Source organism: Capricornis sumatraensis, chromosome 8 (assembly GCF_032405125.1).
Source record: "Capricornis sumatraensis isolate serow.1 chromosome 8, serow.2, whole genome shotgun sequence".
NCBI lineage: Eukaryota > Metazoa > Chordata > Mammalia > Artiodactyla > Bovidae > Capricornis > Capricornis sumatraensis.
Genome location: NC_091076.1, coordinates 77,026,623 through 77,050,811, shown reverse-complemented (window position 1 = coordinate 77,050,811; position 24,189 = coordinate 77,026,623). Strand labels below are relative to the sequence as shown.

The following is a 24,189-nucleotide window of genomic DNA, read 5'->3' as shown; positions in this document are numbered from 1 at the left end:
AGTTGGAGACGACAAGCAACTTAGCAGCAGCAGCAGATAGACCCCTTGGAAAAGACCCTGATGCTGGGAAAGATTGAAGGCAGGAGGAGAAGGGGATGACAGAGGATGAGATGGTTGGATGGCATCACCTACTTGATGGACAGGAGTTTGAGCAAGCTCCAGGAGTTGGTGATGGGCAGGGAAGCCTGGCATGCTGCAGTCCATGAGGTTACAAAGAGTCAGACACTGCACTGAACTGAGATAGACCCCATCATTAAACTCTACTCCCACCTCTCTTGTTTATTTCCTATTCTTCCTTCAAGGATCAGACCAAGCATCACCCATATGTCTTCTGCCAAACTAAACAGAATCAGAAGCAAGAAGCAACTTTGATTGTACTGTAAAGGAAACACTTCTGGCTTGTGTTTACTGTTAGTTTCTATTTTAAAATATCCACAGACAATCATATTAAGAAGTCAAACTTCCTAGTTTATTTTTCCAAAATTTTAATCAGATACAGAAGTTGGATTTTACTGACTCCTTTGTTGTTGCTTGTTAAAATAATGAGATTTTTAGTACTTTTCCAGCTAATCATTTTTATTTGGTGCTTCCCAACTGATGAAGTGCAAATGGGTTACAGACAAGGATCCTTTGGGGAAAACACTGAGGCCAGATATCTCCAGCTGAGAGCAGTTTCTGTCATTTAACCAGTTTCCTTCCATTGATCATTTTCTAACTGAGTGAGTCATGAAATAAAAATTGTGAGAACTGCTGTGTTAATTGCTTTGTGTTGTGTCTGGTTTCAGGACAAGTGGTGAATCCCACCCGGTTAGAAAGTTATGCTGTATATTCTTCTGCCAGTGTTTGAGTTAGGATGCGTGTGTGCACGCTTAGTCACTACAGTTGTGTTCAACTCTTTGTGACCCAATGGACCATAGCCCTCCAGGCTCTGTCCGTGGGATTCTCCAGGCAAGACTACTGGAGTAGGTTGCCATGCCCTCCTCCAGGGGATCTTCCCCTCCCAGGGACCAAACCTGCATCTCCTGCATTGCAGGTGGATTCTTTACCACTGAGCCACCAGGGAAGTCCTTGATTTAGGAGTCTGGACTAAATTCTTTTCTTTCCTTAGTCTAAAATGCCATTTTTCTTGTCATTAAACTCAACTTAGGTTCAAAGTCATACTTGATTCTAAAGGTATGGAGTAATATGTATGATACCCTATTCTATTCTTGAAACTGTTTGTATAAATGTGGCTATTACTGTTCAATGGGAGATCTGAATGATCAAGGAGGAAGGGCGGGGGCAGAGAGGAAGAAATGGGAATGACTTCCCTAGGTGGTGTATCTAAAGTCAGATTTGTTTACGGTGGGTGTGGACAGTGGAAAGGTGATTTGGGGGAAGATGGAAGTTGGGAAGAGGATGTGGTTGGTGGAAGAGGGCTGAAACAACCCACGGCTGGGGGTACTCATATGGCCACGCTGTTTTCCACCAGGCTGGGCCGCAGGTATTCGTAGGGCCAGTCCAGCTGGGCATTCCGGATCTCGATGTCTTTTTCCAGGGCAGCCAGCTCCTCCCTGAACTTCTTCAGCACAGCCTTGGGCTCAGGGCCTGAGAAGTACTCTTCCTTATGCTGACCCAGAGCCACCTGGGACGGAGAGAAAAGGCAGCTGAGAGCTTTAGCCCCGCAGTTTGGAGTGCCACACCTCCCTGTGCCTGTCCCCTTCCTCGGGACCCGCGCCCAGCTCTCACCATGATGGGCTGGCGTCTGCCCAGTTGCCAAGTGATGGACATCTGGAGAGAAGCCTGATGGAAGTTCGGCAGTGTCGCCATCACCTTCTCCAGGGTCACATCCTTGGTGGTCGGTGGGGGCAGCCGCATTGTGCAGGGTGCGTTAGGGACCCAAGAGTACCAGTCCAGCTACAAAGGGCAGATATCTAAACTCACTGTCTGCTAAGCAGGAGAATCCCTTAGCCCACCTGCACGTGGCCCCCTCCCCACTCCAGGCACAGATGCTCAGCTGGCCCTCTGTGATGAGTACCTGGCCCAGGTGAGTGGAGGAGTGCTGACCAGTGCAGGTGAAGATACACATGGTCACGAAGTGGCACAGCTGGCCCTGGGACTGCAGGGTGACGGGAAACCCTGCAGTGGAAAGGAGAGTTAGAAGCTGGGAGGCCGAGGCTAGAGGCAGAGCTCGTAGGAACTGAGGAGGAGACCAAGGGCTCTCAGACCCCATGGTGGGGAGTGACTGAGTGTGGGCTGGGGTGGTGGAAGCAGGGAGATTTTGGGGAGGGTCCCACTCAGTGGGGTGCTGGTGCAGCTCACACTGGCTTACAGGGACCAAGGATGTCAAATGTTCAAGTATTTAGCAAACCAAATGACATCACCCTGGTAGCCACAATGGGACTATTTACATCATGGGGATGGGCAAATGCTACAAATCAGGGGTTTGTTTTGTTCTTTTTTTCTTGGAGAGCAACCACTGGTCCCACTGCATCTGGGACCTAGAGGGGCTCCCCCTGCACAGGATGGAGACCTGCCTCTAGCTGAGAGGAAAAGGAGTCTGGGAAAGCTTTGGGTGTGTTCATAGGAGTTGGAAATGCTTCTGGAAGGTTCCATAGAAGTAGAGAAGATTCTGGGGAAGTTCTAGGGAAGAGTCACATGTTAGAGTCTTGGGGCTCATCCTACCTCGGTCCTGGGCACCCAGCAGCCCGATCTCAGTGATCTCTCGACACCAGGCCTGCAGCTCAACATCGTCTCTCACAGACTCGTCCGTCTTATAGTGGAGACTCACAATCCCCTCCACGTAGCTGCCAGAGGAGGGGTCAGGGTGGCAGAGTGGAGGCTGACAAACACGGAGCCCTCAGGCCCTCTACTCCTTACCCCTGGCTGGGGCACAGACCTCCTCTTCTCCCAGCCTCCCCCCACCACCAGCCCTGCCTTCCTCCCACCTTACCGAGAGAGAATTTCCCAGAGCCTCAGGGCATCTTGGGCATAGAAAGAAGACTTGACTCCCAGGAGCCCCCGGTCAGCCAGGTCATCAGGGGGACAGAAGGAGCTATAGGTTAGAAAGGCTCCTGCTCGCTGGAGCAGCTCCACGTGGCCGCCCCCACCTGTGCTCACCACCTGAGGAGCAAAGACAGCGTGGTCAGGAAAATCCACCTGCCCTCAAGCCAGAGGGAGCGTGAATCCCACTTCCTCTCCTGGTACCTGATCGAAGATTCCCTTGTCAGCGACCAGCCCAGTCCTGGCCCGGATGTTAATTTCCATGGTGTATCGCAGGTGTGGAATGAGAAGCTGGAGGGAGAGAAACAGGGAAGGACAGGGTCAAAAGACAGCTGTGGCTGGTCCCTGAAGGAAATATGGGCTGAAAAGCAGGAAAAGTGCCAAGTCCTCAGGAAAAGCAGACTGAAGACCAGTGGCCTCTCGACAATAATGTTCTTTGATAACTGAAGGAAGCCATTCTCCTTTTCTCTTCGTGGAAGACCAAGGTCTAGCTCAACGTTTCTCCATCTTTTTTTCATTATCACTTCTCTAAGGAGGCTTCTTAGATTTTTTTTTGTACTCTCACCTGCCCCATGACATTTAGTGCTACAGATATGCCATCTGTAATGTTCTCTATGTACGTATGTCCTGTATACAAAAAAATAAACAGATTTTTTTGCCTTCCCCAGAACATGGTCTAATCCACTACCTCCAGAACTTCACCCAGTTCCCTCCCCTTTGTCCATTACACTCACTTTCTGTCCTTCAGACACACCAAGCTTGTTCCTGCCTCAGGACCTTGGCACTGTTTGTTCCCTCTGCCTAAAGCAATATGCCCCTTCCTCACCCTATGACTGGCTCCCTGTAATTTCTTTTTATTATTTATTGGTTTTTGGCCGCACTAGGTCTTCCTGGCTGTACTCGGGCTTTCACTAGTTGAGGCAAGGGGGAGCTATTCTCTCTTGGGGAGCAGGGACTTCTCATTGTAATGGCTTCTCTTGTTGTGTGGCATGGGCTCTGGGCATGTGGTCTCAGTATCTGTGCTCCACGGGCTTACTCCTCAGCATCTTCCTGAACCGAGAATTGAACCCATGTCCCCTGCACTGGCAGAGGGATTCTTAATCACTGGACCACCAGGGAAGTCCACCATATAATTTCATTCTCTCTTCCACCTCCTTAAAGGAGCATTTCCCAACCACCCAGTCTAAGCTCACTGTCACATCACCCTGCTCTGATTCTCTGCAGTGGACTCATCACAGCTGATCCATTATAATGCTGTCTGTTAGCCTTGAATGGAAATGACAACCCCCAAAGACTAGGACCTTGCCTGTCTTGCTTAGCACTGGCATCTAGAATGGCTTTTTTTTTTTTTTTTTGCCATGTCAGAGACTCTCAAGAAAAGGTAATGGATGAACACTCTGTTCTAACTGTAGTAAGCCAGGCTGCTCTTGTTGACCTGAGCCCCTGTAACTGGCCTCTGTGAAGGGTTCTATTTGAGAACCCTTCAAAACTGACTGGAAAAGTCTTCTATTATTTGCACGGTCCCCTCTTGTTGAGGGAGTCCTCAGTCATTTGTGTATTCTGTGCATATACTGTATATGTAACTGTGCTTTATACATAAAAAGTATAGGATTTCTCACTCCCCACCCCATTAGGGAGTCGCTTTTATCTCCTCAGCAAGTGAGATCAACGTTAAAAATGCAGAGCAAGCCACGCTCTCACGTCTTGTTCTCTTGTCTTTTATTGGTTTTCTCCCCAAACGCTGAGATTCCACGGAGAAGGTGCCTCCAGAGATGGAACCTCACTGTGGGGTAGAGAGTTTGGGGGCGGGGGGAAGTGGTTTAAAGTGTTACCTTGAATATAGGATGTATAGACGGAAGGCACCTCCTGGTGGCCACAGCGATGACCTCAGCCATCAAGTGTCCCCTCAGGAGATGAGAGTGCAGCTCGTGAAGCTGGAAGTCAGAGCTCCGGACCCAGCATTTGGCCAGGAGCCAGGTCATCGGGGGATCCGTGGGCAGAAAAAGCGGTGGTGGTGGGGACCCCTGGTGTGGCAGTTGGAGCTGGAGCAAGGACAAGAGTCGGGGGGAGGGAGGGGTGAGGGCCAGTGCACAGCAGACTCCCGCACCCCTTGCATGTTTAAACGCTTCCCTCTCTCTTCAGAGTCACTTAGCATTCTCTATCTGACCACTACCGCACCCCTACAGCCCGGGTCCTCTCACCTGGATGACCATGGGTAAGAGTTTCCCATCGGGCTGCAGTTTCAGCATAACCAGAGGGGCAGCCACATACTGCTGGGTACACAGGATGACGTTGGCCTTGATCCCATCCAGCAAGGAGAAGTCGGCTTCAAATAGCGTGCCTTGCTGAATGGGGGCAGAGGGCAAGGGCTACATCAACATAAGGCATCTCTTCCTGCCTTGATTCCCCGAAGGAAGAAAGAACTAACTTGTTTCCATTACCTATTTAATACTGGGTAATGGTTCCTGTACTTATGGCCTCATATAATTCTTAGGTGCCCTTGAATTAGCCCCAGGTTTATGAAAGAGGATGGTCAGAGAGGATAGATATGTTGCCTGAAGTCACACAGCTTATAAAACAGCAGAACCAAGATTCAAGCTCAAGTCTGTCTCACCAAAATCTCATGAGTTTTCTGTTTTTCAAATGTACTGTTATTTGGGGGGAGCTGTGCTGAGTGACTCTAAAGCTCTTAACACTCATTAACACTAAGGCCCTCCCTTGCAGCACCCGGGCTTTCTCTAGTTGCGGCATGCGGGCTTAGTTGCATCACAGCAAGTGATTTCTTAGTTCCCCGACCAAGGTTCGAACACACGTCCCCTGCATTGGAAGGAGGATTCTTTACCACTGGACCACTAGTAAAGTCGCCTGAGTTTCTCTCTGAATTGCTCCGTGCTGACCCCATCAAAAGCCCCAGCCCTGATCCTGATTCTCTTACTCCACACTCTCCCTAAATCCCCGGTTATAGCTCCTCATTTTGACTCTGTCACCCACCACATATTCTCCCTCCACAGCACGCTGTTCTCATTAGGAGAGGAGAGTCATGGAGGGTCACCCCAGGATCAGTCAAGATTTCTACTGTGGAATTCCGTCTCGCCATCTGGCAGCAGGCTGGGTCCACAGTGGACCCTGCAGCAGCACAAACGCTGACCCCACCCCATTCCTCTGTGCCGTCTCCTGAGGGCTCTTCTGTGCTCACCTGGAGCTCCTTCTCCAGCTCGGCCTGCAGCTCCCCCATCCCTGGAGGAAACTCCAGGCGGGCAGGAAGGCGAACAGAGCGTCTCAGCAACATGGGGTTGGTGCCGTTGAGAAACTGGTACCCAAATAAGGCATCCTCCTTCCAGGAGTCCCGCACCCGCTCTGGGGATGGCATTATGGAGCTTGCTGTTGGATCTGAGCTCCTGGTCCTTCCAACCCCCACTGAACCATCCCCACTTGACCCCAGCCTACCAGGCCTCTGGTCTCCCATCCCTGGTTCCCTAGAATGGGTAGGATCTGGGAGTAAGGGTCTTGGGATAAATACTGGGGTAGGGGTACTAACCAGCCAGCTTGCTCTGGCCACACCAGAAAATCCTGTTGAAGTCATCCAGACTTTTCCAGCAAGTCAGAATGTTTAAAGAGTCTTTGATGGCTAGGTCTGCCAGCCTTTGAGGAAGGATGGGTGAAGAGTCTGTTATTCTCAGAATCAAACTTTACAACCCCGTGCATCCCTCTTGGTCTGGTCCAGCCCTGTGAAGTCCATAAGCCTGGACTGACCACTGGACCAGGAAATATCCCTGTTACCCGGCCTGCCTTGTTCTTACCCCTTGGTCAGTGAGGCCTCAAAGTCAATTCTTTTGTCCTCTAGAAATCTCTCATCTACAGGAAGGTCATTTATTGTGGCCCCAGCTATATTCAGAATTAACCCGTCCTTCCAGTTACCCCACCTGCGGTGGAAAAGAAACCAGGCATTGGTACTGGGAAAGGGGCGGCAGCTCCCCGAGTGGGGGGGGGGGGGCCAGGAGGCAGGGGTGGGGCTGACCGGTACAGCTTCCTTCTCTCTATCAGCTCCTCTTCCCTGTGTTTCTTGAACAGACCTTGAGGGTCATCGACCACGGTGCGACCTGAAAGTGGGGAGAAGGGCACTGGCTACAAGGCTCCTCCTGAGAGCCTCTCCCCTGTTCCTACCAGGGGACCCTCGGCCCACCCCTGTGGCTGGCCCCTGACCTTTCAGCACCTCTGCCCTCTCCCAGCCTCCACTGCCCTGTGCCAGCTGCTGCGTCCTGCCTCTTCTGTGACCCCAAAGGCCACGCTCCCTTCTTCCCTCCCCCTTAACTTATCTCCAGCCCCAGGCCTCTTATACTCCCAAGCCCCCCGCGGCTCACCGGTGCCCTCGGGCAGGCTCAGGATGCCATCGCCCTCCACCCAGCGGTAGCACGGGAACCTGAACTCGTTCCCACTGGCCCCGGGTCCCTGCACGGAGATCCAATTGCAGAACCACGCATCTTCCGAGAGGAAGTGCCGTTTGCGCAATTTCACGAACAGCAGCCGCCCCAGGTACTCGGACACGTCCACCTGGAATTCCACCTCCTGCCGGCGACAAAAGAGGATCAGCAAGCGGGGCTCTCTGGAAGGGATCCTCCGATGAGCCCTGGACGCCCTTCCCTCTGGGCCTCTGGCAAAGCGGCGCAGAAAGAGCCAAAGAGGAACTGGGCGCACGCACCAAGCAGTTGGCTCCACGACCCCGTCCTCGGTCATAGAATTCCTCAGCCCCAGGTGAGGTGGGGAACAGAAGATGGAGCGGGGCGTGACTCCCCGAAGTCCCTGATTGTGTGGAGCACTGGGCTGCACCCTGGGCGAGCTCACTGGTGACCAGTTACCGCGGCCCCCTACCCTGTCACCAGGGCCATGGGCTCAGCACTTGTGGCTCCCCGGCTCTGGAGCACAGACTCCATAAATGTGGCGCAGGGCCTTAGTTGCTCGGAGGCATGTGGGATCTTCCCAGACCAAGGATGGAAGCCAAGGCTCCTGCATTAGCAGGTGGATTCTTTACCACTGGGCCCCCAGGGAAGCCCTGGGGGGATGTTTTAAGGGTGGGAATGTATTGGGAAGAAATCGCTGGCTGCAGAAGGGCTTGGAGCTGGAGCAATGAGGCGGACGAAGAGGAAGAAGGTGATGTAGTAGGCTCGAGGGGACACTGGTCGTCAGAGTGGGGTGGATATCAGGGCAAGGGTGCGAGAAACGTCTAAGAGATGAACTGGACTACACCGGATTTTTGGTTAGACGCAGGCGAAAAGAGGCGGAGGCGCGAGTGCACCTGGGAGAAAAGAGGACCGGTTTGGGAGGTGGGAAGAGGGGAGGACCTCACGTGAGCACGATTCTCTGAAGCGTCCGTGGGATAAACGTCGTGTCTGGGGCTCTTGGGGAGAGCCGGATGGGAGATGGAAATCTGGGACTCGGCGGAGGCAAAAAGTAACAGGAGCCAGGGGCGAATACCAGGTAGACGTGATGGGAAACAGGGTGGGCCGGGAAATAAGAATGCTCTCACCAGGGGGCTTCCGTTCTCCCCCGCTTCCCGCGTCCCCATTCCCACTCCATCCCGAAGATAAAGCCCGCAAGGTCGGAGATCTAGCAACCTTACAGAAGATTTGAAATAGCAGCTTCTAAGAAGAGGAAAGAGGAGACCGATGTCCGCTGCAAGGACCCCGGAGTTTCCGGAAAAGACCGAGAACCACGAGACTATCCCAATTCCAAGCAGGCCGGGCAGCAAGAACACTTATTGAGCACTTGCTGTGTGCCGCGTCCCGCCCTAAAGCGCTTTACCCAGCGGCCTCCGAGCGATCTCCGGGCTGCGGGCGTGCGCCAGGAGCCGCCCGGGAAAGCTCAGGCCATCTGGGGCGCGGCTCTTCTCGGGGACTCGTGGGCCTGGGGGCCAGGGGCGCCGCGCACCCCGCCCGGCCCTGGCCAGCTCACCTTGCCCCTCGCCGGCCGCAGGCGCCCCCCGAGCGCCGCCTCCCCGTGCTCGCCGACCAGCCACAGGTGCACCTGGTTATTGGAGCCTGCGCAGAGCGAGGACCCGGTGGACACGCGGACGCGGTAGAGACCCATCTTGCCCAAAGACGTTTCCCCCCTACTGCGGGGGAAGCAGAGAGGACGCCAAATAACTGGGCGCGAGACCCCGCCCCTCCAAAGCCTTGCGAAGTTCAGGGTGTGGGTAGCGGATCTCCACCCAACCCGATTTGGACCTCTCTGCCCCCTCGCCCCCCCACTCCGGCTCCGCGCCTCCCAGAGCTAAGCCCTGATCGCGGGAAGGCGGGGCCCTGGTGGCGGGCGAGGGGAGTGTAGGGCGGGCAAATCAGTATCTTGGTGGGAGGAAGATGGTAGGCGCAAGCAGATGAGGATCTGGGCAGAAAACATGCAAGAAGAAGGAATCGATGTATGGCCCAGCAGACAGATGATGTGGCTGGAAGCCCCTCCATCTAAACACACACACACACACACACGCAAACTCACTCACGAACACGCGTGCCTCCCAAGTTGGCTCACCTCTACTAGGGGTCGCGTTTAAGGTTGCAAGGGAAGATGGAAAGGGCAAGGAGATGTGGTCATCACAGCATTTGTGTGCCAAGTAGTCCCATGAAAAGAATAAGAACTGTTCCAAGAACAGGAAAGACGGAGCAGCCCATCTGGCTGCCCAAGATTACCAGGTAGAAAGGAGGTCCAACCAGTTAACCAACACTGGCACTCACACTCTGTGACCGAGGGGAAAGGGGGTCCTGAGATGCTGAGTTAGCCGCATGCCCTAAAGAGAAGCAAAGACAGCCCTCCTCTTCCAGGAGATGGGGGCTCTAGACGCGCTCTTAACCATAACAAGATATTAGCAATGCATACATAAGTCAATTTGTCATTATGACTAAATCAGGAATTCCAGATTCTGGCCAAGTGAAACTAAAGGAATCCATCATTTCAGAGGAGAAAGAGAGATTGCGGAAATTAAAAAGTTATGTAGAAAATGAAATTTTGAGGTAACAGGAGAAGTTTTACTGGAGCAAAGATAGCTCCTTGGGAGAAACAAGCTTCAGGTGCCCAAGCATGAATCAACCTGCTGCAAAGCCTGAGATTCTGTAGCTTCAGTGCATTTGAGGATCTGAGACAATATTCTTTGGAGGGAATGAGGGAATCTGGCAAAATTTCGGTAACACCAAGAAAATATCTGAAGTATTTTAACAACCTTAAGAAAGTATCTTATTCCTAGAAGAAAACAAGAACAAAGAAAACCAACGAAGTAATTAAATCCATGATATTGGTGTTCGAAAATAGATATAACGACAGCAAATCTTTTAATCATTGCCTTTGTGATTCTTTCCTGTACTATTTAAAGTGTATTCAAAAAAATCATATTAAATTTGTAATCGCAGTTTAGAGTTTTTAAAGTAAATTTAATAAACTCTGCAATCAATTTTTAAGTATTAAAATGTGGATGGGATGAGGTGGCAGATGGGAGGGAGGTTCAAAAGGGAGTGGATATATGTATACCTATGACTGATTTATGTTGAGGTTTGACAGAAAACAACAAAATTCTGTAAAGCAATGATCCTTCAATAAAAAAATAAAAAAATTAAATGTATTTTTCAAAGCTCCGTTTATAGATATATGTTTAGTAAGTCAGGCATTAAGTAAAATATGGATATTTGTGGGGTGTCCTCTCCAATGACAAAAAGTTTCCTCAAACTTTAAAAACTCTGTCAACAATGAGCATAATATGTGTCCACAATAAGCATAGAAAAACAGCTGAAAGAGTGGACATCGAAGTATTAGCAAGGATTATTTCTATGGAGTGGGAAAAGGTGGAGAAGAGACTTTCATTTTTTACATACTTTAGAATTTTTCAAATGTTTAGAGAAGCATGAGTTATTTTCGTAATCTCAAAATTTTAATCTTGAATAAGATTCAAGGCTATAAGAGAAATGCTATCATAAAAGCAGTAACTATAATCAAGTGTGACTAAAAGGGAAGCCCCAAAACCGAAGTTCAAGTTTTCTTTTCTAAATGAAATTCAGAAAAATTGAAATATAGTGGATAAAAGTCATTACCTGTAGCAATAGCACGAACATAATACTTTTCTTCAGATTAAAAGTGTGATTGAGGGACTTCCCTGGCAGTCCAGTGGTTCAGACTCCGAACTTCCACTGCAGAGATGGCAAGAACTAAGATCCCATATGCAGCACAGCGCAGCTAAAAAAAATAAAGCAAACCCAGGACATTTTCCCTACTTTCGGTTTTTTATTTGTTTTGTTTTTCTTTTTAGAATTTAAAAAATGAACTTAGTTGCTGCATGTGGGATCTAATTGTCTGATCAAGGATGTCTTAACCACTGGACCACCAGGGAGATCCTTCCCTCCCCCTTTGAATAGGAATGACTAGGTTCAGTTCAGTTCAGTTGGTCAGTCATGCCTCACCCATGAATTGCAGCATGCCAGGCCTCCCTGTCCATCACCAACTCCCAGAGTTCACCCAGACTCACGTCCATCCAGTCGGTGATGCCAACCAGCCATCTCATCCTCTGTCGTCCCCTTCTCCTGCCCCCAATCCCTCCCAGCATCAGAGTCTTTTCCAATGAGTCAACACTGTGCATGAAGTGGCCAAAGTACTGGAGTTTCAGCTTTAGCATCAGTCCTTCCAAAGAACACCCAGGACTGACCTCCTTTAGAATGGACTGGTTGGATCTCCTTGCAGTCCAAGGGACTCTCAAGAGTCTTCTCCAACACCACAGTTCAAAAGCATCAATTCTTCGGCGCTCAGCTTTCTTCACAGTCCAACTCTCACATCCATACATGACCACAGGAAAAACCATAGCCTTGACTAGACGGACCTTAGTCAGCAAAGTAATGTCTCTGCTTTTGAATATGCTATCTAGGTTGGTCATAACTTTCCTTCCAAGGAGTAAGCGTCTTTTAATTTTATGGCTGCAATCACCATCTGCAGTGATTTTGGAGCTCCCCAAAATAAAGTCTGACACTGTTTACTGTTTCCACTGTTTCCCCATCTATTTCCCCATGAAGTGATGGGACCAAATGCCATGATTTTCGTTTTCTGAATGTTGAGCTTTAAGCCAACTTTTTCGCTTTCCTCTTTCACTTTCATCAAGAGGCTTTTTAGTTCCTCTTCACTTTCTGCCATGAGGGTGGTGTCATCTGCATATCTGAGGTTATTGATATTTCTCCCAGCAATCTTGATTCCAGCTTGTGTTACTTCCAGCCCAGTGTTTCTCATGATATACTCTGCATATGACTAGGTTACCCTATGGCTTTTCCACCCTCATATAGGGGATGGGGAGGTGGGGAGGCAGTTGACTTCCTCTTAGTTCCCAGATCTTCAGAAGGAGAGGAATTTCACTGGAGAAACAATGCTTAAGGATATATACTTGAGAAGCCTCACCTATGCCTGAACCTGATTTAGATGATGGAATTCTGGAATTCAGGGCTTCCCTGATAGCTCAGTTGGTAAAGAATCTGTGTGCGATGCAGTAAGACCCCGGTTCGATTCCTGGGGTGGGAAGATCCCCTGGAGAAGGGATAGGCTACCCACTCCAGGATTCTTGAGCTTCCCTTGTGGCCCAGCTGGTAAAAGATCCGCCTACAATGTGGGAGACCTGGGTTCAGTCCCTGGGTTGGAAAAATCCCCTGGAGAAAGGAAATGGTACCTGCTCCAGTATTCTGGCCTGGAGAATTCCATGGACTGTATAGTCCATGGGGTTGCAAAGAGTCGGACACAACCGAGTGACTTCCACGTCACTGGGCTTCAGGCTGATACAATCATGGGATTAGATTTTGGGGTGCCTTGAGAGGGGATGGGTGTATTTGGCATGTGGGAAGAATATGAATTATCGGGGGCCAGAGGGCATACAGTGGTAGCCAGGTTCCAGAGCAGCCCCCAGGGACCCATACCTCATGGTATTCGTGCCTTTGCATAGTCTCCTCCCAAACTGTATCAGAGTTGGTCTTTGTAACCAATAGAGTATGGCAGCAGTGATGGCATATGACTCTGAAGCTAGGTCCTAAAAGATGTCTTCTGCATGTCCTGCATTGCAGATGGGTTCTTTACCAGTTGAGCTACCCGGGAAGCCCCTCACTCAGCTATTTCTCCCTTATTGGTACCAGTTACCAACCTTGCTTATTTCTTTGGTTGCAGAATGAAACTCCAAATGTTGAAAAAGAGAAGACTGAACCAAGTCCATGGAAGTGCTATTAGAAAACTGATCAATCAGCGAAGCGTTAACAAATAACATGGATGTAGTAAGAAGGATGGGCTTCTCTGGTGGCTCAGACGGTAAAGAATCTGCCTGCAATGAGGGAGACCTGGGTTCAGTCCCTGTGTTGGGAAGATCCCCTGGAGAAGGAAACAGCCATCCTATCTAGTATTCTTGCCTGGAGAATTCCATGGACAGAGGAGCCTGGTGAGCTATTGTCCATGGGGTCTCAGATTCGGACACAACTGAACAACTAACACACATACACAGTAAGAAGGGTCACCCACCTGAGCTAATTCAGACAGGGGCTAAGCAGGGTTTTAGGGCAAACAGTCAACAGGTGACACATTGGCCACAATGAAAGGGACAGGCATGGCTTGTCTTTTCCCACAGCCATTATCTACGCACGGGAGTCTTTTCCAATCCCAGGCTTTGCAGCTCAGAAATCCAAAACTAAGGCTCAAGTAGAGTAGGGCCAGCTGAAATTGTGGAAGAAAGTATCAGGACCTTAACCTATGTTTCCATTGTATTTCACAAGTATTATTACATCAAAGTGGAACCCAGCTATGTAACTTAACTGATTATCAATATTGCTCCTAACAGTCATGGGAGAAAGGTAGGAGGGGGCAGAGGTCAAAGAGATTGCTGAGTATTCTGTGCTGCGTGGTGTGGTTCCTCCAGTAAACCTTCCAGACCTTCCATAAATGTTCTGAAATACTTGGTGTGATGTGATCTGATGTGAACTGAATTTTGCATCTAAGTTTGTTCAGGAGCCATCCCCGTGTTGGGAGTTGGGGTCAGACACCAGAGTTATACTGAGACGAAACCGAGTCTTCTGTGGAAGATGTCCACAGAAATTTAGGGGACCTTTTGGATTTCTCTAGGCCTTTAAAGTTTGAGGAGTATAAGGAGATTTCCTCTAGAATATAAGGAACAGGGGTGTTCCTAATTGATCATCATGCTGCATTTTGAGGACCTATCCAGGATAGTTTGAACTAAGGTGGTGTAAACACACACACACACACGCAACACAGTGAACTAAGGTGGTGCATATAGCCAGCTATACGTTGATCCTGAGCAAAGAGTACACCCTCCCCACTACTGCCAGCTCTTAGATGGTTGATGCCAGGATACTGATGCTAATTCCACAGAACCCTCTATGGTCCCAGGGAATCCACTTCAAAGATAAAGGGAAGTTGTGTTACTTTAAAATCACCCATATAGTTTTCAGAGAATGAATGTACAATCTCGAATTGGATGTTTCGACAGGAAGCTTTATGTGAACTTAGACCCACCGGGGCCTAAGAAATGCTCTGGTGAAATAAGTAGTGGCAGAACACCTCAGCAACTGGTGTTCACCAGCCTCTGTAGACATCCCATTCCTTAGGAGAGTCGGTTTTTTTCAGGAAACTTATGACATGCTTGAAATTATCATCCTCTATCCTGTTTCTTTGCTGAAACAGGGTTCCATTATCTACTTGAAGAACATTGGGTTGTTTATATTCTGGGTGATTATAAATAAGACTACTATAAAGATTTGCACACAGGAACTTGTTTCCTCATGGATAAATACCTAGGAGTGAGATTGCTGGATCATACGGTAAGTGTGTGTTTATTTATTTATTTTTTAAAGATCATTTATTTGCCTGCACCATTCTTAGTTGTGGCATATGGAATCTAGTTCCCTGACCAGGGATGGAACCTGAACCCCCTGCATTGGGAGCTCAGAGTTTTAGCCACTGGACCACCAGGGAAGTCCCGTAAGTGTGTGTTTATAAGAAACCCCCCCAACAGTTACAAATAGTGGTTATCATTTTGCATTGCCACCAATGAGGAAATAAACAAAGATTGCCCAAATGAGAACAAACAGGCTGTTTACTCTACTATATAGCAGGGGAACCAGCCGTTATCACTCGCGTTTGGCAAGCAGGGTAGTTCAAAAGCTTTACGGTAGGAAAAAAGGGAAGATTTTAGATATTTCCTGATTGGAAGCTGTTAGCATGGACAGATTGTAGGCCAGTTGAAAAGAAGTGGGGCATCCTATGTGATTGGTTAGGGGAGCAAGTATGTCTTTCTCTGGTTCATCTGAAATTGGAAACAGGGGCAAAATAGGGAAGCTGGCAGTTACTGACCAAGTCTTGACCGTTTGGGTCCAGTTGCTACAGAGGTTGTGGTTTGACTTCTCTGACTGGTTGCTTCAGAGCTTGTAGGTCATGGCTCTGTTTCTTTATACAATTCTGGTCATTGCCTTTGTGTTGATTCAGTCTCTCACTCGGAGAAGGCAATGGCACCCCACTCCAGTACTCTTGCCTGGAAAAATCCCATGGATGGAGGAACCTGATGGGCTGTAGTCCATGGGGTCGCAGAGTCGGACACGACTGAGCGAATTCACTTTCCCTTTTCATTTTCATGCATTGGAGAAGGAAATGGCAACCCACTCCAGTGTTCTTGCCTGGAGAATCCCAGGGATGGGGGAGCCTGGTGGGCTGCCGCCTATGGGGTCGCACCGAGTTGGACACGACTGAAGCGACTTAGCAGCAGCAGCAGTCTCTCACAAGCAGTTCCAGTTCCTGATTTTTTTTTTGTTTTTTTTGAGGAGGGTTCCAGTTTCGATGCATCCTCGCCAGTACAGCTGGCAGAGATGGAGTGACTGGTGGCAGGGAGTATTGGCCATCCTAGTAGGTATATAAAAGTATATACCGTCATGGTTTTAGTTTACACTTTGCTAATGACTATGAGCATCTGTTCATGTCCTTCTTTGACCCTTGTATATCTTTCTTGGGGAAGTATCTTTTGCCCACTTTTTTTTATTGTGTTACTTCTCGTTGTTTTGAAAGTGTTTTATATATTCTATATATAAGACCTTTGTAAGATATGTGATTTGCAAATACTTTTTCTCAACAAGCAAGGCCTCAGGAAGTGAGGATATCTTTTCATCTCTTATCGGTGTTTTCAGCAGAGCAGAAGTTTTCAATTATAATGAGATACACTTCTCTTTTATGAATTATGTTTTCCTATGCCTTCATGCATTGGAAAAGGAAATGGCAACCCACTCCAGTGTTCTTGCCTGGAGAATCCCAGGGACGGGGGAGCCTGGTGGGCTGCCGTCTATGAGGTTGCACAAAGTCTCTCTACTGTGCTTTCTTCTCGAAGTTTTACTTTTTCCCTTTTTTTGTTTTTGGCTGCACAGCTTGCAGGATCTTATTTCCTTGACCAGGGATCATGATGGGGAAAGCATTGAGTCCTAACCACTGGACTACCAGGGAATTCCCATTTATTCACATTTTGCATTTAGGTCTGTGACCCATTCCAAGTTAATTTTTGTATGAAGTGTGAGGAATTGGCCAAGGCTGATTTTTTTTTTTTTGCATGTGATTGCACATGGAAATGGTGTTCCAGCACATCTTCTTCTTATTATTCATTGTTATTGGAGTATAGTTGTTTTACAACGTTGTGTTAGTTTCTGCTGTACAGCAAGGTGACTCAGCTATACATATACATATATCCCCTCTTTTATGGATTTCCTTTCCATTTAGGTCACCAAAGAGCTTTGACTAGAGTTCCCTGTGCTATACAGTAGGCTTGCTTCGGTTCTGCAAAAACTTGCATGTCCTCCAAGCATCATGTAGCCTAAACAATAAGGTGTTTGCCCAAGTTGTTTTTTCAGAAACTTGGAGTCAGCTGTTCCCAGTTCAAGCTAGAGCTGGTAGGAACTACCTACAGACCAACTGGGCATATGCGCATGTCCAGCAACCTTCTGAGGTCAGAAGGCCGGGAGCCTCAGCCTCAGAGTGTGCTCTGCTGCCGCTCTCTGGACGTGCATCCCATGAGGAAGCCTGAGGTTAGTTGTGCAGAACGGTGCTTGTTGAATATTTGCTTATCTCCATCCCCTTTCTCCATGCTCCTTATGCTCCCCATGCTCCCCACTCCCAGCTGCATCTTATAAACACCTCAAGCCTCTCGCGTTGGGGGAGGTAGAGCTGAGATTTGTTCTCTTCATTTGGCTGCTCTGTGAATAAATCCTTCCTCTACCACAAACCTCGGCATCTCTGTGTTTGGCTGGCTGTGCATCGGATAAACGAACCTGGTTCAGCAGTTTTACCTGGCTTCAGTGATTCGGTAAGACTGGCTTCATCAAATGAACTGGGGAGTCTTCTCTCTTGTGGTTCCCAGAAGATTTTGTGTAGAACTGGTATTATTTCACCCCCAAACGTCTGGTAGCAAAGCTCTCTGGACCTGGAGTTTTTATTGTTGGAAGGTTTTTAACTATAAATTCAATTTATTTAATAGATATATTAATGTTGTGATTTTAATAAATATGTATTTGGTCTTCATCCCCATTTCTGGCACAGAGCTCCTAGAATGCTTGGAATTTCCTAAATGATAAGAGCAATAAGGTGTTTTTATTGTCAATAAAGTGACTTTTGGGAAAAGCCCTAAGGATGGGAGCTGGGCGCTAGAGAAGGCGACTAAGTAATTAGATGGTTGGAATTTCCATCCAATTGACCTGACTTTTGGGGAGAGGAGAGCAGCTGGAGGTTGGATCAATCACCAATGATTTAATCAATTGCGACCGTTACCAAACCAAACTTGGGTCTGCTCACCTGGGTGCAATAAAGTCAATCTACTGACACAAGGTTGTAGTGAAGGGAAGTGCAGCGTTTGCTCTAAAGCCAAGCAAGTTCTCTAGGCAGCTAGTACTCAAAAGAACGGTTTTTGAAGATGCAGTGGAGAGGGCTGTGGGGTGCATGGTCAGCTCATGGACATTCTTCTGACTGGTTGGTGGTGAGGGAACTGGGGGTCAGCAGCATCAGATTTCTGGTTCCAACCTATCTGGGGTCTACGTGCTTGTGGTCAGCATCCAGGTAACTACTTTCACCTGGTGGGGATTTCAGTATCTGCAAAACAGCTCAAGGGATATGACTCAGAATGTTTTCTGTAGCCCTTGAGGAGGTACTAAAGGCCTTTGGCTTTGTTTAATGGGTAAGCTACTATCACTTCGTTTTGCTTAACTGTTTTCCTTTGTTTCTGCATTTTTCTCTCTTCCCATTAAATTTGTTCTTGCAAGCTCTGAGAAGGCCTCAGAGGCTGAAGGCTTTCGACAAACAAGGCAGGTGGCGGGCAGGAGAGTGGGGATCTGTCCTGGGAAGCCCTCATAGGGTCCTGCTTAGTCACAATCCCCCCTTTTCTCTGATCCTTCTCAGTCTTGAGGGGGATCGTGTATGGGACAAGAAAATGAGTAAAGCTTTCGATAGAAAGGTTAATCATAAATTTGAGTGAGGAACTTGGTTTTTTGAGGAACTCTGCTTCATAACAATGTGTATGTGTGTTAATCACTCAGTCATGTCTGACTCTGTGACCCCATGGACCACAGCCCACCAGGCTCCTCCATCCATGGGATTCTCCAGGCAAGAATACTGAAGTGGGTTGCCATTTCTTCCTCCAGGAGATCTTCCCAACCCAGGGATCGAACCTGCGTCGCTTATATCTCCTGCATTGTCAGGTGGTCTCTTTACTGCTAGTGCCACCTTGGAAGCCCCATGACAATGTATGAAGCCTCCACAAAAACCCAAAATGATTGAGTGTCTGCATTAGTAAGCACATGAAGATTTAGGGAGAGTGTTAGCCTCAGAGCGAACCTGGGAGCTCTGAGCCCTTCCTCATACCTTCCCCTATGCATCTCTTCTCTCTAGCTATTCCTGAGTTAGGTCCTTTTACAGCAGACCAGTGGTCTAGTAAGTAAAATGTTGCTCTGAGTTCTATGAGGCTTTCTAGCAAGTTAATTGAACCCAGTTTGGGGGGGTGGGTGGGCAGTGGTTTGCTGGAACCTCCCATCTATAGCCAGTTGGTTAGAAGCACAATTGATAACTTGGACTCACAGTTGGCATCTGACATGTGTGCACACACGCTCGTGTGTGCGTGCATGGGGGCCAAGGAAGGGAGAGGCAGTCTTCTAAGACTGAACTTTGGGGACTTCCCTGGTGGTCCAGTGGTTAGGACTCTGTGTTTTCACTGCTATGGGGCATCTGGGTTCAGTCCCTGGTCAGGAAATTAAGATCCCACAAGCCGTGCAATGTGGCCAAAAAAGAAAAAAACTGAAGCTTTCTTTTTCAATGTTTACTTTTAGTTGCAGCGAGCAGGAATTACTCTTTGTTGTGATGCTCAGGCTTCTCACTGCGGTGGCTTCTCTTGTTGAGAGCACAGGCTCAGTAGTTGTAGCTCGCGGACCTTAGGGTTCATCGGCTTCGGTAGTTGTGGCATGCATGCTCAGAATCTGTGCTGCATGGGCCTAGTTGCTCTGAGGCATGCATGTAGGATCTTCCTGGACTAGGGATTGAACCCTGCATTAGCAGGCAGATTCTTACCCATTGTACCACCCAGAAAGTCCAAGACTGAACTCTTAACATATGAGATCTGGTGCTATCTCCAGGTACATAAGAGTGAGAATTGTGTTGAATTATAGGGCTTCCCCAGAGAAGGCAATGGCAACCCACTCTAGTACTCTTGCCTGGAAAAGCCTGTGGACGGAGGAGCCTGGTAGGCTGCAGTCCATGGGGTCACGAAGAGTCAGACACGACTAAGCGACTTCACTTTCACGTTTCACTTTCATGCATTGGAGAAGGAAACGGCAACCCATTCCAGTGTTCTTGCCTGGAGAATCTCAGGGACAGGGGAGCCTGGTGGGCTTCCGTCTCTGGGGTTGCACAGAGTCGGACACGACTGAAGTGACTTAGCAGCAGCAGCAGCAGCACAGGGCTTCCCTGGTGGCTCAGACAGTAAAGAATCTGCCTGCAGTGCTGGAGACCTGGGTTCAGTCCCTGGATTGGAAAGATCCCCTGGAGAAGGGAAAGGCAACCCACTCCAGTATTCTTGTCTGGAGAATCCCCGTGGACAGAGGAGCCTCTCAGGCTACAGTCCATGGAGTTGCAAAGAGTCAGACATGACTAAACCAACTTAACACACACGTCTTTCAAGTAGTTAGTCCATTTCATCTGCGCTGTCAGATATGTGGTGGAACTGTTTGTAATATTCCCTTATTAGTCTTTTAATGAGTAGAGTCTATAGTGAAGCTGTGCAAACAGCAAAGATGATTTTTTTTCCAACTTAAATCTCTGAAGTACACTTGCATTTTTTAAAAATGCAGATACAAGACGGTCAGTGCTGGGACTTTCCTGGTGATCCAGCAGCTAAGACTCCCCACTCCCAGGGCAGGAGTGGGGGCAAGGTTTGATCCCTGATCAGGGAACTAGATCAATGTCACAACTAAAGATCCCTCATGCTGCCTACAACTAAGATCCAGCGTGGCCAAATGAATGAATTTTTTAAAGAGAATTGGCCGGGATGGTGCCCTTGGCTGTATGCAGTTTTTCTATCCTGAGTACCTTTTTTCTGCTGTGTAGTTAATGTAATTAACCAAGTGCAAAAATAGTTGCAATCAACTGAAATTAACCTTAAGCAACTCATGGTGAAGCACCAAGCTCTAAACTGTTCTTTGAAGACAGGCCACAGAAATTGTGGAGGTCATTAACTATCCAACAGCAAAATGTTAAGAAAATAGGTATTTACATAGTAAAAAACCAAATGGCAAAGAAGTAATGAATTTTTTTAAGAAGTAGAGATCCATAACTTTTCTACTATTTATATAATTTTAATATATAATTTACATTATATAATTAAATAATAAAATTTATATTCATAAGTGATATAATTTTATTTTTATAATTTTAAATTCACTTAAAACCCTTACATGATACAGGCTTAAGTTCAATAAAAGAAATGCTTCATTATCTTCCATTTTCTAGCCATAATTATTATAATTATTTTCACATATGACTACTAAAACATAATTTTTAATATGCTTATCAGTTTTGGGTATCAAATAAGCTAGGTATACAGCTACCCCCGTTTCTATTGTAGCAAAAATGGCACTTGTGATTAAAACTTAACCTGGGACATTAAGATGGATTGTATTTTCCAAACATGGCTGCCTTACTGCTTTCTTCCCATTGAGAGATGCTTTTTATGTTCAGTCACCTTGCTTTTGAGTGGACCCTGGTGACAGCCTTGACCAAGAGAGTACGATAGGAATGGTGTTCTGACTCCCAAGGCTAGGTCACAAAAATTTATGCATCCCCTCCACCTTATTCTCTTGGAGCCCAGCTACCATGTTGTGAGGAAGCCCAAGCTACTCGGCGAGACCACATGTAGGTGTCCCAACTGATACCAAGCATCAGAGACGAATGTCTGCCTAAGGAATCCTTCAAGACAACTTCACTTCCAGTCACAGCCTGAGTGTAGTCACCTGGGATTCCAAGTGAGACCCACCTAGCTCTGGTGACCCTCAGAACCATTAGAGATGATGAAATTGTCTGTCTTTTAAGCCTCCAAGTTTTGGAGTGATTTGTTACTAGCAGGAGGCACCCAGAACAGACTGTGGGACTGTGAGTAGGGTGCTGCTGAAACAAAAGCCTGAAATGTGTGGCGCTGGCTTTAGGATCAGATGCTGAGCCGAAGTCTAAAGTACTTTAAGGAGGATATTGGTAAGGACATAAAGAAAATAAAAATGTTACTGGAAACTAGAAGAAAAGAATGATGTATGCAAGGGAAACTTTGTTATATGTGTAGTATCTTTATGAAATAGTGGAATCTTGTCCCCTGTATTAGATGAAAAGTGGAAAATGTAGCTAAGTAGCTGAGGAAATTTCTAGGCAAAATGCTGAAAGTACCACTTGACTTCTCGCTACCTGAGATTAAAAATAAGAGAGTGAAGTTAAAAGATCAAATATTACATGTGAATGATTCAGGATTTGCTGAGCTCAGAAATAAAGCTGTTTCTTAGCCACTCTAGATAATTAGCAATGCCAAAATTAAGAAATGGCTCATAGGCAGAGGTCAAATCCAGGGTATTTCTCAGGAAAACATGTTCTAAAGATTAAGCCAAAAATGTAATAGAAGACTTTTGTTAAAGCCTCAGAAAGATTTAAGGTGGTGTTTCAAATAAAGGCCTTTTACGGATACTAAGGGTATGCCTGGAAAATTTTCTCTAATAGGACAATAGGTTTCTAAAAATTGTAAGGGCAAATACTAGAGCAGGAATTATCAGGAAGAGATTTGTGTATGGTTTTTGTCTGACAAATTGGATTATAATTGCATGCAATACCCACAAGTTTTGTTTTTTTTAAAAAAATTATATGCATTAGAACTGAAAGGAACAATACAAACAGAAAAATGATTTGGACCCAGAAATTCTATAGGCTAGGATTAGGCTAAGAAAACTACTCACCTGCAAACAGAGGCTACTGTACAGAAAAGGAAGGAGGACTTAGAAGAAGAAACAAAGATCCTAGGGGCAATGCCTAGAGCCACAGCGGACTTGCAGGAAATAGAACTGAGCCCTGATTAAGTACCTATACCTGAGAAACCACACCCAAACCCTTCATCCACATCTGGGTGAGACCCTGGGCTGTAAGCTGAGGCCATTGTTGTTGTTCAGTTGCTCAGTCGTGTCTGACTCTGCAACCCCATGGACTGCAGCATGCCAGGGTTCCCTGTCTTTCACTAACTCTCAGACTTTGTTCAAACTCATCTCATCCTCTGTCATCCCCTTCTTCTCCTGCCTTCAGTCTTCAACCTTTCCAACCATCAGGGTCTTTTCCAATGAGTTGGCTCTTCACATCAGGTGGCCAAAGTATTGGAGCTTCAGCATCAGTCCTTCCAATGAGTATTCAGGGTTGATTTCCTTTAGGATTGACTGGTTTGATCTCCTTGCCATCCAAGGGACTCTCAAGAATCTTCTCCAGCACCACAATTCAAAAGCATCAGTTTTTCAGCTCTCAGCCTTCTTTACGGTCCAACTCTCACATCTATACATGACTACTGGAAAAACCATAGCTTACACACCATAAATGAGATGCAACTTGAGGGAGGTACTGAGTGTACCTGTGAAACAGGAGGGAAGGGGGCAGGGCACAACCTTTAAAAGAACGACAAAGCCAAGGACACAACAGAAACTGATAGAACCAAAGAGGTCCAAGATGGCGGATGAGTTGATTTCCAGTAGACCGTGAGCCTCGGTATACGCTCATTGTAACACATCAGCAAGCTAAATGACACACCCACAGGTGCCATGACAGTTCCAAGTGAGTGAAGTGAAAGTTGCTCAGTCGTGTCTGGCTCTTTTTGACCCCCATGGACTGTAGTCCTCCAGGCTCCTTTGTCCATGGAATCCTCCAGGCAAGAATGCTGGAGTGGGTTGTCATTCCCTTCTCCAGGGGATCTTCCCAACCCAAGGACTGAACCCAGTACTCCTGCATTGCAGGCAGATTCTTTACCATCTGGAGCCACCAGAGAAGCCCAGGCCAACCATAAAGATAAAAAAAATGGGTCTGGCCTAATTCCTGGAAATCCCCACCCCACCAAAATAGCTAGAATACTACAACTCATTAGCCTATGAAACAACCCACTCCTATAAAAACTGATAACCCCATACCATGGGGCTCCTGCTCTTGCCTTGTGAGATGACTCACACTGTGTCTGTGGAGTGTGTTTTTCTTTAAATAAATCCACTTCTTACCTATCACTTTGTCTCTCACTGAATTCTTTCTGCAATGAGACATTAAGAACCTCAGCTGCATTAAGTCCTGAGATCAGGTGTGATCTTAGTTAAAAGACTGTACATTCAAATCCCACTCTGGGTTTTGGCTGAGTTCAAGTCCCAGCTCATGGGTTGAAACCCCAATTTGAGTTACATGGTTTCACCTGCACATGGAAGGGATGTGACTTGTGGTCAGAGGGTGGACTGTGACCAATTGTGTTTTTCAAATATCCTCCTCCAGGAGATCTTCCCAACCCAGGGATCCAACCTGACTTTCTTATGTCTCCTGCGTTGGCAGGCAGGTTCTTTACTAGTGCCACCTAGTTCAGTTCAGTTTAGTTGCTCAGTCGTGTCCGACTCTTTGCGACCCCGTGAACCGCAGCACGCC

At 47.5% G+C, this 24,189-nt stretch overlaps 1 protein-coding gene across 1 annotated transcript; it reads right to left on the bottom strand.

Moving 5' to 3' along the window:
• Positions 1 to 704: 704 nt before the first annotated feature.
• LOC138084752 (polyunsaturated fatty acid lipoxygenase ALOX15) lies at positions 705 to 9,066 on the bottom strand. Its single transcript, XM_068979130.1, has 14 exons — positions 8,932 to 9,066; positions 7,344 to 7,548; positions 7,001 to 7,082; positions 6,783 to 6,905; positions 6,521 to 6,624; positions 6,179 to 6,339; positions 5,184 to 5,327; positions 4,815 to 5,024; positions 3,187 to 3,273; positions 2,933 to 3,102; positions 2,665 to 2,786; positions 2,018 to 2,118; positions 1,729 to 1,896; positions 705 to 1,624 (listed from the first exon to the last, which is right to left on the bottom strand). The coding sequence occupies exons 1-14, from the start codon at positions 9,064 to 9,066 to the stop codon at positions 1,445 to 1,447; spliced, it is 1,992 nt and encodes a 663-aa protein (XP_068835231.1). The 3' UTR covers positions 705 to 1,444.
• Between the last annotated feature and the right edge of the window lie 15,123 nt (positions 9,067 to 24,189).

Bases quoted from the DNA above. Each gene is read 5' to 3' on its own strand.
- LOC138084752 (XM_068979130.1), bottom strand. From the start codon at position 9,066: ATGGGTCTCTACCGCGTCCGCGTGTCCACCGGGTCCTCGCTCTGCGCA. The intron at 7,083-7,343 runs GTGAGCCGCGGG...CCCCACTTTCAG, and splicing joins GAGCCTGCCCGAGGGCACCG to GTCGCACCGTGGTCGATGAC. The intron at 1,897-2,017 runs GTACTCATCACA...TGCCCTTTGTAG, and splicing joins CCTCCACTCACCTGGGCCAG to CTGGACTGGTACTCTTGGGT.